This window comes from Engraulis encrasicolus, chromosome 14, assembly GCF_034702125.1.
Source record: "Engraulis encrasicolus isolate BLACKSEA-1 chromosome 14, IST_EnEncr_1.0, whole genome shotgun sequence".
Classification (NCBI taxonomy): Eukaryota; Metazoa; Chordata; class Actinopteri; order Clupeiformes; family Engraulidae; genus Engraulis; species Engraulis encrasicolus.
The window spans coordinates 15801349-15817739 of record NC_085870.1 but is presented as its reverse complement, the minus strand read 5'-3'; the positions used below and the strand labels follow the sequence as shown (position 1 = coordinate 15817739).

The window sequence follows — 16391 nt, the reverse complement described above, 5'->3', positions numbered from 1 at the left end:
CGTTGACGAGGTGACATGTCACATGGTGTAAAACTATCGCGGGATGAATGCGGCTGCAGTCAGATCTTGCAACCTCTGCAGTTGCTTATCCCCTTCAACGCTCGTCGGCGGACTGCCTCCGAGGTCACGCGCCCATGAACTAGGTGCATTCGACATGTGTCAACGCATGCATGCGCATTTAGACAGCAATGCACCCTGGATGGAAAATGCTGCATGACGGTTAGATTTCCTGTCAAACTTCGAAATTTCGTCGACGTTGCGTTGACGAGGTGACATGTCACATGGTGTAAAACTATCGCGGGATGAATGCGGCTGCAGTCAGATCTTGCAACCTCTGCAGTTGCTTATCCCCTTCAACGCTCGTCTGCGGACTGCCTCCGAGGTCACGCGCCCATGAACTGGTTGGTCAACAACTCACTCACATGTGTATATGGGTCTTGTCTCACACCTCTACACAAGTTTGCGCAGGTCCCCACTTCAGCTCCTCCTCACTGCCTGTCCCCCCACTCCTCACACGTGGTGTGTTAGTAGAGCAAACCGGTGCGAGCTCATCGTCTCGTTCATATTTGTGGCCGACTTTAAATGCGCTGTATTTAATAACACCCACATCCTGACAACAAGTTCTCGCTCACGTGCTTCCGTCAACGTTGGTCGACAGCAACAAAGTCGTATGGGCTTACTGGTTGGTCAACAACTCACTCACGTGTGTACATGGGTCTTGTCTCACACCTCTACACAAGTTTGCGCAGGTCCCCACTTCAGCTCCTCCTCACTGCCTGTCCCCCCACTCCTCACACGTGGTGTGTTGGTAGAGCAAACCGGTGCGAGCTCATCGTCTCGTTCATATTTGTGGCCGACTGCAAATGCGCTGTATTTAATAACACCCACATCGTGACAACAAGTTCTCGCTCACGTGCTTCCATCAATGTTGATCAACAGCATAGAACTCGTATTCACCTATTGACTGAATTGGTGTGGTAGGGGTCGAAAATGACCAATGGGCTTTTAGCATGTGGTTTCAGAGAAGGTGAGATGGTAGATAAACTGGAAGTCGCAGAGGGGATTTAATTGGGGGGACCAAAAATGATAACCTCAGTCTTAGAGTCATTGAGCTGGAGAAAGTTCTTGAGGCGGTTGAGGAGCATGTCATGGTCCACTGTGTCAAAGGCCGCGCTGAAATGCAGCAGCACCAGGACTGCGTTGTCACCCAAATCCAGAGTGAGGAGTCAGTAGGTCGTTGGTAACCTTCAGCAGTGTAGTCTCAGTGCTATGGAAAGGCCTAAAGCCATATTGAAAAGACTCGAGAATTGTGTTTTTTGACAGGTAGGGGAACAGTTGGCCAAGAACAGCTTTTTCCAGAATCTTGGACATAAAGCGCAGCTTAGAGATAGGCCTATATTTTTTAGGACATTTGGGGTCCAGATTGTGTTTTTTAAGCAGTGGTTGGACAACTGCATCCTTAAAACAGGCTGAAACAGCACCTGATGTCAGACTTTATCAGCTGTAGGGAGGGAGGGAGAAATTAATAGGTTTTCTAATGGAGCTGCCTAAAATAACTTGGCTACAATCATTTTTTATTTGTACATTTTTTTGCCCCAATGTATCAAGATTACATTCGAAACTAATATATTTGAGTAATAATTATTTTTGTACGCATTTATAGAGTGTGGTTAATGCTATTACGCAAAAATGAAGAAGAAGTGAAGAATGAAATGAAGACTGAAGATTAGGCCTAGCCTATTTGAAAGGTATTGATGGTATTGTCTTTTGCTTTATATTGCTGAGTATGAACATAGTGGGCATATTAAAACAGATTTTGAAATTCCATTATTTTTATCGTAGGTCTTGGGACAATATTGCCAAGTTCAAACATTACTAATTTGTTGTTTTAAAGTGAATATCATAAGGTCTGACTTGTTCTATCTGCATTTTTATGTTATTTTGCTCTAAATGGCAATTTTTAATTCGCGAAATGTTGTTAGTAATTTGTAGAATGAAAAAACAGTGTTCATTTTACTCAGGCAAGTAGTAAAATCAGAAAAAACTGATAGCATTAAAAACTGATAGCATTATCCATCCACACTGAATACTTCACTCTAGACATATTTACATGAACAGCCAAATAATCATACAAGTAGGCCTACATACCAGTGGTGGTATGCTGTGTTTTCAATATGTGCCTTGACATCTGAATGAACTGAAATAGAATTAAGACAATAGTTTTGTGTAAATAAATTGCTGTATGTGTCACTGCTGTCCAGACATACAACAAATCGAGCAACCTGCGTTAGTTCTGGCAGACCACGTAGTCAACGCGCCCTTTTGCCTACTGGCTGACGCTGAACCAACCCATACAACTCTCCACTAATCAGCTGTGCTTTGGTTAATCAGTTGCAGCTCGCAATTGGATGTTGACATTTGGCACGCTTTATTTAAACTACCGAATTTGTTTTCCTGTCATTGCTTTTTGCTGCTTGTTTTGCTCCCACCACCTCCCCTGCTCCACCAGACTAATCATTGTCAAACAATGTAATGTTGTTGTTGTTGCTGTTTCTTGCTCTGGTGTTTCGCCTTTCCAGCTAAATGGAAGGCACACCACCTGAGGATGCTGCTGTTCCCTGTATTGGCTTCCATGGAGCTCATGGAGAAGCCGGGGAACTTCCTCCGAACAGAGCCATACCCCCAAACACAAATTTATGCATTCAGAAATAAAGCTTCTGAAATATATCTCTGTTTCCTGTCTCATTTTTGACTAGAGTGGATCTGACAGAATTACAGTAAAAGTTAAGTAAGTTAAGTTAAGTAAAAGTTAAAATTATGAGCTTTACATGCTTTTTGCCATTTGTTCAGTACTTTGAGTTATATGCCTTGTATGATACAGTGCTATACAAATACAATTATTATTAATATTATTATTATTATTATTATTATTATTATTATTTATAAACACATTGCTGTTATTTTGCACACCAAAGCGTCTGTGCACTGAAGGCCTAGTATGTGAAATGTGTGGCAAGTTTCTTTCAAGAGCTACATACAGTACACCAGTTAAAATGTCCAAACTGCACACACTACAGAATAAATCAATTGTGTCTCCTGCATGCATTGAGTCACTGCCATTTATTCAAAGGTCCAGGCTGAAAAGTGGCACATGACAAAAATGCCAAATAGGGTTGGACACCTCACATCGTCTATTTCCACGATTCATGATATTTTTGAGGCAAGACACCAGTTACTTCATGGAAAGACAGTCCATAGAATTCGGCGTATCATGTACTATGTTAATAAGACCATCTGCTAACTATGACAGGTCACAAATGTTTAACATAAATACAGTAGATTAACATGTCTCGATAGTCCAATGAAGTCTTTCTGAGATTGTACAGTATACTTAGCTCTCAAAATGTCCCACTTCAGAATGAATGAATCAATGGCATTGGAAACAGACAGCCAACACTACAGACCAACTCTTTATGTCACTGTTAAGTACAATGAGAACTTTTTTCTTCACAACACTGTGATGCTAGGTAACGTTACCTTCAAACTAGTGTCAAAAGGTGAATAAGATGTTAGATGTCAACAGATATCCAGGTCAGAAAATGACATGGCTCATTCATTAGGTCAAAGTTCAGTTCACAACTCTCAAAATGAGCTACTGTAGTTTTTTCATCGTTCATAATCGTTCAAAATGAACAAGGTCATTCATCATTCCCAAAACAAATTAGTCCATTGTAGAAGTTGCCTTTAGATGGAAAGACGAGCCGAAAACTTCTCACATTGAGACTCTTAGAGTCACGTTTATTAACAGACTAACGTCACCGGAACTCTTAAAGAGACTGCAGCTATTACATGAATCACAACAGTAAAGATGATGAACCAACAACATAACATATCACAGAACACATAAATAATAGGAGACCCTATTGAAAATGAGATGTCACATCTCAAGAGGCACTCCCCGTAAATAAATAAATAAATAAATAATAAATAAATTATGTCGTCAGTGTTGAGACCACCACACCCCCCCCCAATTTAAAACATGAGAAAAAAAATAGCTTAGCAACGGCGTGGGGCTGAATCACACATCCAGTGTAGCGCTGCGGAATGAGAGAAGTTGGAACCGCCCCCTCAGTGGCTGTCTGCAGGGTTCCTCAAGCAGGGCCAAGGAGCAGGAGGAACGGGAAGAGGGGACCTAGTCAGAGGCCGTCCCCGTTTCGGGAGTTGCTTCAACTCGACAGACTCGATACACACTCCGGTTACCCCCAATGTCTACCACAAAGTGCTTGTCCCCAGTTTCCACAACACGCAAAGGGCCTGGCCCTCGTAAGGTGGATGGACACGTCCGCATTGATCATCAACCAGAATGAAAAAAATAGCCAGCAGACTAGGCCACAGGGAATGTGAGATTTTGACAAACCATGGCAGGAGGTAGGAAGTGGATCAAACAGCAGGGCATTGTCCAATAGGCTAGTGTGCTGGAGTGTGTCTGACCAAGGGGTCGTGGTACTGAGGAGGAACTACCCTGGGACCCCTGGTGGCAGACCATAGACCAACTCTGCGGAGGAGGCCTGGAGGTCTTCCTTCATTGCAGTCCTAATACCCACCATGACCCATGGGAGCTTGTCAGCCCAAGAACTGTCCTTCAGGCTGGCATGAAAGGAGGCTTTCATTGGCCTGTGAAAACTTTCACAGAGGCCATTACTCTGGGGGTGATAGGCCGTTGTGTGGTGGAGTTTAACTCCCAAGCTCCCTGCGACAGCGTTGCAAAGGTCAGAGGTAAACTCAATGCCGCGGTCTGAGGAAATGTGCGATGGGGTGTCAAAACGGGACAACCAGGTGTCAATAAATGACCATGTCACATCAGCTGATGTTATGGATGACAGTGGAACAGCCTCAGTCCACCGTGTGGCCCTGTCAACTGTGAGCATGTGAGTGTAACCCTGCGAGCGTGGAAGTGGGCCAACTACTTTGTAAGTTGATGTTGATTTTCTGGCACTTGAAACTGTTCCAGTGGCACTTTGGTGTGGCTGTGTACTTTGGCAGGATGGCACTCCACACAGGTGTTCACCCAATCCCCCGCTTTTTTAAGTCCATGGCACACAAACCTGGATGCTACCAGCAGTTGTGAGGCCTTGGTTCCTGGGTGCGAGAGGTCATGGATGGCATCAAAAACAGGCTGCTTCCACTTCGCAGGCACAACAGGCCTAGGAGAGCCTATGGAGATGTCACAAAGCAGAGTGGTGCCAGCGTCGTTGAAAGTCACATCCTGCAGCTGCAGCCCAGTAGTGGATAAATGGTAAGCCTGCATGTTCGAGTCTGCGGCCTGCTCTGCTGCTATGCTGCCATAGTCCAGGCAGAGGTTGACCCCCCCGCAACAGCACGGGAGAGACAGTCTGCGACATGGTAGTAATTGCCAGAAAGGTGTGTAATGTCTGCCGTGAACTCAGACATGTAAGTCAGCTGCCGCTGTTGCCTGCTAGACCACGATTGAGTGACTTTGGACATGGCAAAAGTCAGGCGCTTATGGTCCACAAAAAGGTAAACTGGCGCCCCTCCAGCTGTGAATGAAAGTGACTGATGGTTCCCGGTCGAAGGTGCTATACTTCTCTTCACTTGGACGCAACTGCCTGCTGAAAAAGGCGAGTAGATGCCAGCATAACCCACCCACCGCTCGTGAACCGCACCGACTGAGTAGTTTGAGGCGTACGTGGTAAGTGCGATTAGAGCGAAGGAGGCGGGATGGGGCAAGATGGTGGCCTTACCGCCATGACCTTACCAGCCAGGTGTGCTGAAAATTCTGAATGTGTGGCACTGGTTAGCGGTCAGGTATCGTTGGGTCGATGGTAGTCCCCACAAGGGCACCAACACTTCTCAAATTAAGACTTGGTTGGCGCATTCAGGCCAACTGATAACCATGCTGGTGCCCGTTCCCGTGATAGCGAAGTAGCCGTCGTGTTCACACCACATATTTTGGTGTTAGTGAACTGGAAAGTTGGTTTGCAATGCGAACTGGGTTTCTCTGCGAACCGTGATGAGAACATGGTCGTCAGCAGGTTCATCCGGGTAACACAGTCACGTGTGGAAAAGGTTCAGAGCCCAGTATGAAAGCGGGTGGTTCGCAGGTAAGCACTTTAGTGCCTAACGTACATGAATCACACATGAACCAACGATTCATCAAGATGAACCAACAACATAATATACAACAGGACACATATAAGTAAGTGAATTATGCCGTCTGTGATGAGAGCACCACACCAATATTATTATTATTTGTAGTCGTAGTAGTAGTATTAGTAATAATAGTATTAGCAGTAATAGTAGGCATCAAGGTAGGCTAGTAGTATTAGCTATGCTTATGTTAGTAATTTTTACACTATATTTCTGTTATATGTTTTGTAGGGTTTAGTGCTGTACTCTGCTTTACAGTAGTACTGTAGGTCTACAGTATGTTATGCATTACTTAATTTGGTTAGTATGGTTTAGGTAGGCACTGGAAGGCAGTAGTGGCCACAGCAGGTAATGCAGGTTAGTTAGTTAGAGCTTTATTTGTCCCCGTGGAGCAATTATACTTGCATTAAACCAGACATGAGACGTGCGCTGGGCATATAGCTTAAATATAAATTACACTTTCTGAAAGTTGGTTTGGTTTGGTTTAGCCACGTGAGTGCTGAGGTACATTGAGAGGCTTTCAGAATGTTTTAAATCGATGTGTCACCATTGAGGTGTTGGAACCAGACTTGTACGAAATTCCGAATTGGATGAATTCGAATTCACAGCAATGCCATAATATGAACACTAGGTGCTGGTGTTCTATGTACTCTCAATGGGTGGTGTAGATTAAATTCAAAGAAATTCAAGGTAATGACACCACCTAGTGTTCATATTATGGCATTACTGTGAATTCAAATTCATCCAATTCGGAATTTCGTACAAGTCTGGTTGGAACTAGAAATGGAACTTGAGTGGAACTATAAATGCACTCAGAAAGTGCAGACCTCTGCGAAGGAAGGTGTTTGGTAGAACATTCGACTCTGTTACGCCTTTCTGCCTTGTTCTTGAGAAGAATTTTCTAAAAACATTCCTGGACCCGGATCGTGATCCAGGTCACCACCAAAATGTAATCCCTTGTTCCTTTTGTCATTTCCAACAACTCCATACATTTTCTTCCTGGTGCAGGGAAATTTCTTACACGCTTACTAGAGTAGGGAATAGACCACTCTCCATCTTAATCGTACTGTTAACTATCTGCTTTCAAAGTAGAGTTGTGATGTTCACGAACGAGCCGATTCTTTTGAATGGCTTGAGGAAATGGACGATGGGAACCGGATCACAGCTGGGGGAGACACTTAATCAGTTTTTCGTTCATTTTTCATAAATTTTAAGCCCATGACCTTGACATGAGTACTTTAATTTGGGAAAAAACACAATTGTCTGTCAGTGAGTGCTCCTTTTGAAGTACGAGGATAATCAGTTGTTGTTTACGTAGAGATGGTGTCAAAATATTACATTCTAAATACTGAATAAATTATTTGAAAAAGAGCCAGTTTTTTGAACGGCTCTTTGAAAGGAACGAGCCACTATGATCCGGATCCCGTCAAAGAGCCACAAATCCCTAGCCTGATTATCATCGACTTTCAAATCTTTTCGAGACTAGGTCTGACCAAGAGCATAACAATTAACATTTCCCAAACGGCATTTCCCAAATCCCCTCCCTTGGTTTGCTAATGATTGTTTGCTTCCCAACAAAGTGGGAGGAGTTCCCGTATTTGCATTAAGGATTGACCGATATATATATTGGTATCGGTATCGGGCCGATATTTGCATTTTTCAAGTGTATCGGTATCGGCCGATACGCGTGTGGTTTTGGCCGATACGCAATATTTATTATTTTATGTCATTCGGGTTTTTTTCAAAGCACCAACACACTTTATTTTTGTATTACTTGATTGTCAGACATTACTTGATTGTTAGAGTGGGTGTTTAAATATTACAAGTTCTACCTCAATTCGATAATGTTAAAGGAATGTTTATTTTTAACTTGAGACCTGGAATATTTGTCATTTTTTTAACCTTTCTTTTAACCCATATCGGCCCCAAATATCGGGTATCGGAAATCGGGTATCGGCCAAGGGTGATGAAAAGAAAATCGGTATCGCATTGGCCATTAAAAAACCCGTATCGGTCGACCCCTAATTTGCATTGCTCTTGACCTGACTGGTAGCAACGCTGAAGCTGTTGCGTCACTAGGAGGGCACGGCCTGGCTAATAAATCCCATCTCTATTTCAAGAAAGGCTGTCTTGAAAGGGTAGCACCTCAGCCATGCAGCATGACAGAAAGAAGGCATATTCTTGAACTCTGCCTTGAAAACAGACACAAGCAAAAAGAAGAAGATAAAATACTGTCAGGTCCATGAACAGACTGATATTCAGGCCTGACATCACCTGAGAATTAAACGCAGGATGGTTCTTTGTTTAAAAAAATGGTTCTATATCTCCAAAGTCGAAGATAAAACCAAAAACCTGTTCCGATACTTCACAAATTGACAACCAAAGACAAGATATTTGTAAAAGTGACAGTGACATGTAAAACACAGTGCATAATACTTAAAAACTACTCTGCTCTGAACTGCCTACAGTAGTGAGAGGATAAAGAAAGTGTGGAGTGCTTTCTTAAAGTCCAACTGCAAAATGTTCCTAATCACAGAAAGACCTGCTTCAAAAGGTCAGTACTATTTCTCTTCTTGTCTTCTCCTTCAATTCTATATTTGTCTGTGTTTCTAGTAGTGTGGAGAAAAGAGCAACAAAACTGTTTATGGTGGTGGGGTGGCATAATTGGGGTTGTAGGCTGTTTGGGCCAGGAAGTCAGCTGAGGCAGTGGGTGCTGTGGCCGGTGACGCTGGTCGGTTATGGTACCCAGCATGCACTGGGTGCTGTATTGGGTAGGACTGCTGGCACGGCGTAAAGGCTGCGCCACTGCAGTTGAAGACAGGGGATCCTCCTACTGCAGACAACAAGAAGCACTGTCACTATTCAGTTACGCAGTAATAGAGGTCCATTTCAATATTCAGTTACGCAGTAATAGAGGTCCATTTCAATATCTAACCTCACATCCTCTCCTTGTACGTATAAGGACATTTTTTTTTATTTGCAGTTGGGATATTGAATGGGGAAATTCTCCCAAATATTGTTATGCCTAGGCTGACAGCAGGGAAACTTTATTGTTTATTTATTTATTGTTTTCTCCACGGAGGTGAGGCATTAACGAAGCACAAGGCCACAAGCACACGGCAAGGATGGGAGGTCAGATAATTAAGACGCTTGAAAGCGATTTTTCGCCATTTTGTAAATGACAGAAAATGTATTTGCAGAAATGTTAAATAAAACACGACACAATCCATGTTTTGCTACAAAACTGATGGAATACCAGTGAACATCACTAAACACTTGGTAAGTGGTACATTCTTGAAAACAGGCCAGTTCACACCAAAGATTCGCGACGAGACGTGCTGCAACGTTCTGAAAACCAGCAACTGTCTGCAACATGCTGTTCTACTCCAGGCGTTCAGACCACTGCAACTGCAGCTGCAACTGCGACTACGTTCCTATAACAACGGTAGCCGGTCAATGGTAGTATTATGGGATGGTCAGGACCAGGCTACGTGCGCGCACCCATCTGAGTTGTTTTACAAAAGCAAATAGATGCGCTGTTGCGATCAAATTAAATAAACTATTGTAGGTAGACCTACATTTAGCCTACATTATGCCTACATAGCCGTGCATTTTGCGCAAAAAATGTATGGAGCCCATTGAACGTGGGTTTTACTTGGCATACTTTAGTGAGAAAATGCAAAGATTCAGTTTCTCTGATATATTTCTGAAAGCACCGTGGACGACTACCTACCCTCCTGCTTGCTTTCTGTGATAACACGACGAGAAGTTGCGGACAACTTAATGGGTTACATTTTAAGTTCCTTTGTGCGGTGTAGCTCTAGCAAATGTGCACATTTCCACGGAAAGGTGACTAACCTCTTGGATAGGGAATGCCAATAGGCCTATAACAAGTAGGCATAGCCTAGGCCTAATAGAAGTCCTTTGACCAGGCGAATTTGTCAGCTTCGTATTACGAGTGTGCTTTTTTACGGCATCTGAGCTCGTCCATGAGATAACTTTACGCATGCAAGAAGCATCATGAAAGATCATTTGAGTGACGTGCTTTTTTACTTAAACGTGAGGATATTAAAGAATGAAGACAGCAGATGAATAGCCTAGGGTTAATTAAGAGATGCGCTGTCTGATGAAGGTTGGCCATTTATTATTTTCTGAATGTAGGCCTAGATTAGTTTGCACCAGGCTATATAAGGGGTGCGTACAAAAAGCCATAGATGCACTGCGATCAAAATAAATAAACTACAGTATGCCTGCTAGGCCTACACGCTGTGTATTTTGGGCAAAAAAAAAAAGGCTACGAAGATCATTGGAAGTGGGTTAGCCTATTTGGCTACTTATTTTCTCGAGAAAGTGCCATCCTCAGAAATATTTCTGAAAGCACTGTTACCGGCTGTCTCCAGTTTGCATTCTGTGATAACACGACGAGAAGTCGGCAAAATAAAGTTTTAAGTTCCTTTATGCAGTGAGTAGCAAATGTGGAAAGGTGATGTTGTCCTCTTGGAAATCATTTGAAAATTATAGAAGAAGCGCAACACTGCTACAATTACGGTCAAGTTTCTGTCTGTCAGACGGACCGTCATCAAAACCTTGAATTAACTGTAGGCAGTGTTGCGCTTCTTCTATAGGCCTACATTTCAAGTGATTTCCATTGCCATAGGCCTAGCTGCACCTGCAAACAAAGATTCAAGGTGTGCAGGTCACCTCCTCCGTCCTGTTGGAAATTGTCAAAAGGGATCGATATTAACAATGTCATAGCCTGTAAGACCAGGCAAAATGAAGCAGCCTCACGCTATGCGAGTGTGCTGCTTTTTGACGGCAGCTGATCTCGTCCGTGATAGGCTACCTTTGTGCAGGCAGATGAACAATAAGCTCATTGAGTGGCTTGATTTGTTACCAAAACGTAAAGAGATGAAGGCATGGCCAGATCTTATTTTTGGAAGGTGGCTGTTTGCTCCATAAAGGGAGCGCGTAAAATGACAAACCGCTGGCGCTGGTGGTCATGGCACCAGGGGATGCAGGTAGTCTGACATTCCACCTGTTTGTTAGCAGATGCAAACGAAAATAGCCAGCTCAACATCTAAATAGGTTATCTTCATTGGCCTTCTCTGATAGCCTACAATGTTCAGTTTTTGGGAATGTAATTGCCACAAATTCCATGAAATGAAATGAATGACAGGTTCACTATTTGCGCACGACACAATCTCATGCAATATAGGCCTACACATGTGTTTCTAACCCCATCCCGCATTGGTTTACACCAACGCTAATGTTTAGACGGCCAATGTTTAGATTTTTAAAAAATATATTATTATTTTTATTTCTGTCTTCAATTAGTCCTAGCCTCGTCTTGACCTTGCAAATGTCCAGTGGGCAAACCGGCTGTTTAGATCGACCCATGAGTTCCGACTTCTCAGCTGTTACGTTGATTGACAGCAAATGTCTTACGCTAGGTCCTATTAAAATAACCTGAATGGAGGCAATCACTAAGAAAATAAAATGAAAAGTAGGACATGCTAAACTGCCAGAAGACGTGTCATCTAGGCAGGTGAGGGGACGTCACAGTGGCTTGTGTTCTAAAACCTTGCGACTGCGATTTGACATGATTAATCTTTTGAAACTGCTTGCAACAGCTCGCAACTCCGTGCGACGATTGATTCACACCACTGCAACTCGTCGCTGCAACTCTCTGCAACCGTCCCGTCTCGTCGCGAATCTTTGGTGTGAACTGGCCTTTAAGGGGTGGGGCCTAGTTCACATTGGAGGACATTAGTCTATTTAATTTTTCACTACTACTAAGGGGGACGTTATGATGAGGTCAAGGGGGTGTTTGGAGGCGTATGATAAGGGGGTGTCAAGGGGGTGTTTGTTCAGAAAAGGTTGAGAAGTACTGGGCTAAATGGTCACAATAGTGCCCTTGTACTTTAATCATAGCCACCAGACTTGTACGAAATTCCGAATTGGATGAATTCGAATTCACAGTAATGCCATAATATGAACACTATTTGGTGGTGTTCTATGTACTCTCAATGGGTGGTGTAGATTAAATTCAAAGGAATTCAAGGTAATGACACCACCTGGTGTTCATATTATGGCATTACTGTGAATTCGAATTCATCCAATTCGGAATTTCGTACAAGTCTGATAGCCACATACCAATATCCTGATAGGGAGGAGGGGAAGCCCACTTACCAGCATCCTGATAGGAAGGAGGGGGTTCAAACAATGCGCTGGGTGGTCCCGGCTGAGGTGCGCTGACCATTGGCTGACCTCCATATGGTGCGGGTGTGCCGTAGCCTAGCTGAGGGTTGCCAGGTTGGTAGCCTGGGTACTGCTGGGTAGCGGTGGGGTTCTGTGGGTAGCCTGAGTAGGGCTGGTTATCGGGGTTATGCTGGGTAGCGGTGGGGTTCTGCGGGTACTGTGCAGCGACATCTGTCGTGTCAGTGGTGGTGGCCACCGCCGCTGCATATTGACAATAAAAAGAGCAAGAATTAAATTTTTCTCATTGCAATTTCATTGGTTAAGGGAGTATAGACTTTAAACAAGAACAACAGGGATTCATTTCGATGAGCAGCATAGTTGCAGTACCTTTTTTGACCATTTCCTGCACAGTGCACCTTTAAAGTGCCTACATCACAGACATCATATAAGAAGACTAGATGCGTCGTCCGCGTTCCCGTCATGCAAGTCGAACGTCCGCGCATGGCGGCCATGTTAGCGCAGCCTGCTGGCTCAACCAGTTGCAGTGAGTTTTTGGTGCTGTATACTCTTCAGATGGCCATAATTCCCTCAAATTTCCATCGATTTTCGAAAGGGTCGGTTTGTTACACAGTATAAAAAATTCCAAACGAAAGTATATGTTGATACTGCATAGTGATGAATATTCACAATATTATTATATTATATTACATTATGGAGTCATATAGCTCTTCTGTATTACACCCAGGGACAGAGGAATCTCAAATATGCTCAACAATACCCCTTTCTTCCCATGTTTTTACTGTACATAGTGTACCGTACCGTACAGTACTGTACAGCAACATCTCTATAATACTACCCAAAAGGAATATCCAACCATGGTAGATGACTGTATAACACCTCAAGGGGTATGCTTCCATATGTGACCATGATAAGGCTTCTAACTCAAAAGGTTCTTGTACAGTAAGACCTTATATGGGGTCTTATACAAAAAGACACTTAATTGTCACACATAATTGTCTTGGGAAAGGTCATATATAGCTGTAGCAAGTTCCCCTTTGACAAACAGCTTCAGTCAGTAGACCTGTGAATGAGTCTTAAATGTGTTTTCAAGGCCAAATGTATCTAGCCTGGCTCTCGCGCAGACCCTTAGTGCTTTGTGCATCTTCGTTACACTTTGTGAATATCCATCTGCGTGAGAACCAGGTTAAAATGTATCAGCTATACTGCTGAAATGTAGCAATCTCCAGGGGGTCTTCATGACCACATTTCAGAAAAAATATGTTCTAACCCCAGTAAGTCCTTGGCAGTACATCACAAAATCTTCCTGTTACTTCCTGTAGATTATACAGAGTCTCTACTTTGAAATGGTAAGTAGAGACATGATAGGTCAAAGTATGCAGACACAGGAACCATTCTTGTGCAAAACCTAAAAGAAACCTCAAAAATAGCCCCGAAGCTAGTTACAGGTTTCTTGCTTACTTACCATCCCCCGGAAAACTGCTAGTGACCTTCACCAAGCAGAAGATGCGCAGCATTAAGATGAAGATGCCTGCGATGATTCCACCAATTACCTGCCACCGACTCATCCTTACAGGGACAGAGAGGGGAGAAATATTATTATTATTATTATTATTATTATCATTATTTAAGTATTTTAGGGCCTTTTCTGGCCTTAACTGTTACAGGATAGTATGAGAGGAGACAGGAAACCAATGGGATAGAGAGATGGGGCAGGCTCGGGAAATGACCCCGACCGGACTGGAACAGGGGTCCCGGTGGGCATACAAGCCCAAATGTGGGGGGCTTAGCGCGCTGCGCCACAGCGCCTCCAGAAATATAATTTTATAACTCAGAATGAACATGTCCATCATTTCACAATGACTCATAATTGTACACAACTGACTGCATTAAAGGCTGTTAAAATGGTGATCTAAATTTGTTTTAATAACACAATGACTACATGTGTACATACTGTAGTACTGTATATTGTTTAGTGTAAGTCCTGACAGCAACGAACAGATAGGTATTTACAGTTTGGATGATGCTATTATGAGTGGTCAAAAAAGGTTGTCTCTTTTGTGAGAGAAAACATTGTAACAATCAAATATTTACCAATCGAACCACTGTTCTTACCAATCCTCTTCACTGTTGTAGCACTTATTTTGTTCTTCTAAAGTGAATTTCTTGGATGAGTCGGAACAGCAGGATCGGTGTTCACAGTCACCACAGCAGAACTCATGATACCTACAGCTGTGGAATTTAGACTCGCCATTGATATAGTACGTCTCGCAATTCTTACCTGTTAAGTTAGAAAGAGCATAACAGAACAGTTAGTGTGGTACAAATATGAAGTACTGGAAAATTAGACTCAAGTGCATTGAGGCTAATGATATTCAGTGGCATGCACAGACATTTTCAGGGGCATGTGCTCCAGGGGTGCAGGGGGCATGTGGAACTTCCAGCTGCCTTACGCGACGAAGGCTATACTGTATATTATGTATTTTGTCATTTTGTGACACGTTTTTGATGGTCAAGCATTTTACCGTGGCTGATCATGTCAACATGGACCACAGTACACTGTGACAAAACAAATACAAAAAAATGAACTTTCAAAAAGGGCATTTTTTGTCCAGTGGGGCAATGGGGAAGATGCTGAAGCACCACCTTGTCCCTATCTGTGCACGCCTATGATGCTATTACGCAATCATGTTTTTGGAGATAAGTAAAACATGTTGGTGTTGTTGCTTTCTACTTTTAATGGAGAAATCCAAGCATGAACATAGAGTTACTTACTATCATCATCACCACGATGACCAGCACGGCGACCACCACCTATGAAACCACCACCTCGACCTGGGAAAATGAAAAATGTATGTGGATTAGGATATTGTGCAGGCAGGAGTAGGGATGTGATGATATTGAATCGGATCATGATTAACCGTGATCCGCAGTCACGATACTGTATCGTGATGCAAGGGTGCAATATTTTAAAAGTTTTGTTACCCTTTAGTCCAGAAAACAACCACATGATATGATGTGATCATGCTCTCAAGCTTAAAATCATCAACATTATTAATTTTAAACTTCATTATTAGCCTTTTGCAACTTATTTTACATATAAACTATCATAGTTTTCATTATATTTTTACTGTAAAATGTTGGCAAAAAGGAAAAATTAAATGAATGAAGTAAATATTGCAATGCATCGCAATAATACATGTGTCGCAATGCATCGTGGTAGTATTGCATCGTGGCATGTGTATCGTGATGCGCTAGGGGTGGTCTTTGTATAGAGGAGTAGGTAGGCAACCGCCCAGGGGTGCATTTCTCGAATGCATAGTTGATAACCTGTTAACAACTTTGGTAGTCACCAATGGGAAATTACATTGCAAACAACAAAGTAGCTAATGTAGTCAGCAACTATGGTTTCAAGAAATCCACCCAAGTACTGCAGGGGCTTCCTTGCCAGCTAGCTCCCATTACAGCTAAATTGAGGCCATACAGACAGTGATCCCCAGCCACTGCATTTGGAAATGACAATTTTGTATGTTTAAATCAGAAACAAAAACAGCATAATATAAATAAAATACAAAAAAATACAGAATCTTATTCTTGTTACTCTACACTATTCTAGAATCCGTACACACTCATCCAGAATACATTCATTCAGAATACATCATGATCGCATGGAATCACGAACATGCTTCTTGAGAAAGAAGGAAGCAAAGTGAACTTTACATGTTAAGTGAGTTGTGAACTTGTAAAATTATCAAAATGAAGAGCCAATACAAGTAGTGCTACTAGTCTGAAAGGAATTTGTGAATTTTCATAAGAATTGTGTACTTCTTGACAAGTTTCTGAGTTTTGGCATGGCGTTAGGGAAGGGTCAAAGGCAGGCCTATTCAAATGGCGGCTCTGGCCCGTCACAAGGTCTGAAAAAATGAAAAGAATGTGTGCTATCTGTGGCCGTGCGGAATTTACGATCACTAACACTGCAGATTGGGGAGAGATCTCCTATTCATTCA

General features: G+C 42.8%; 1 protein-coding gene across 1 annotated transcript; it reads right to left on the bottom strand.

Annotated features, from left to right (window-relative positions):
• Positions 1 to 8796: 8796 nt before the first annotated feature.
• Positions 8797 to 13779, bottom strand: LOC134462986 (uncharacterized). Its single transcript, XM_063216247.1, has 3 exons — positions 13746 to 13779; positions 12358 to 12627; positions 8797 to 9001 (listed from the first exon to the last, which is right to left on the bottom strand). The coding sequence occupies exons 1-3, from the start codon at positions 13777 to 13779 to the stop codon at positions 8811 to 8813; spliced, it is 495 nt and encodes a 164-aa protein (XP_063072317.1). The 3' UTR covers positions 8797 to 8810.
• Positions 13780 to 16391: the final 2612 nt, after the last annotated feature.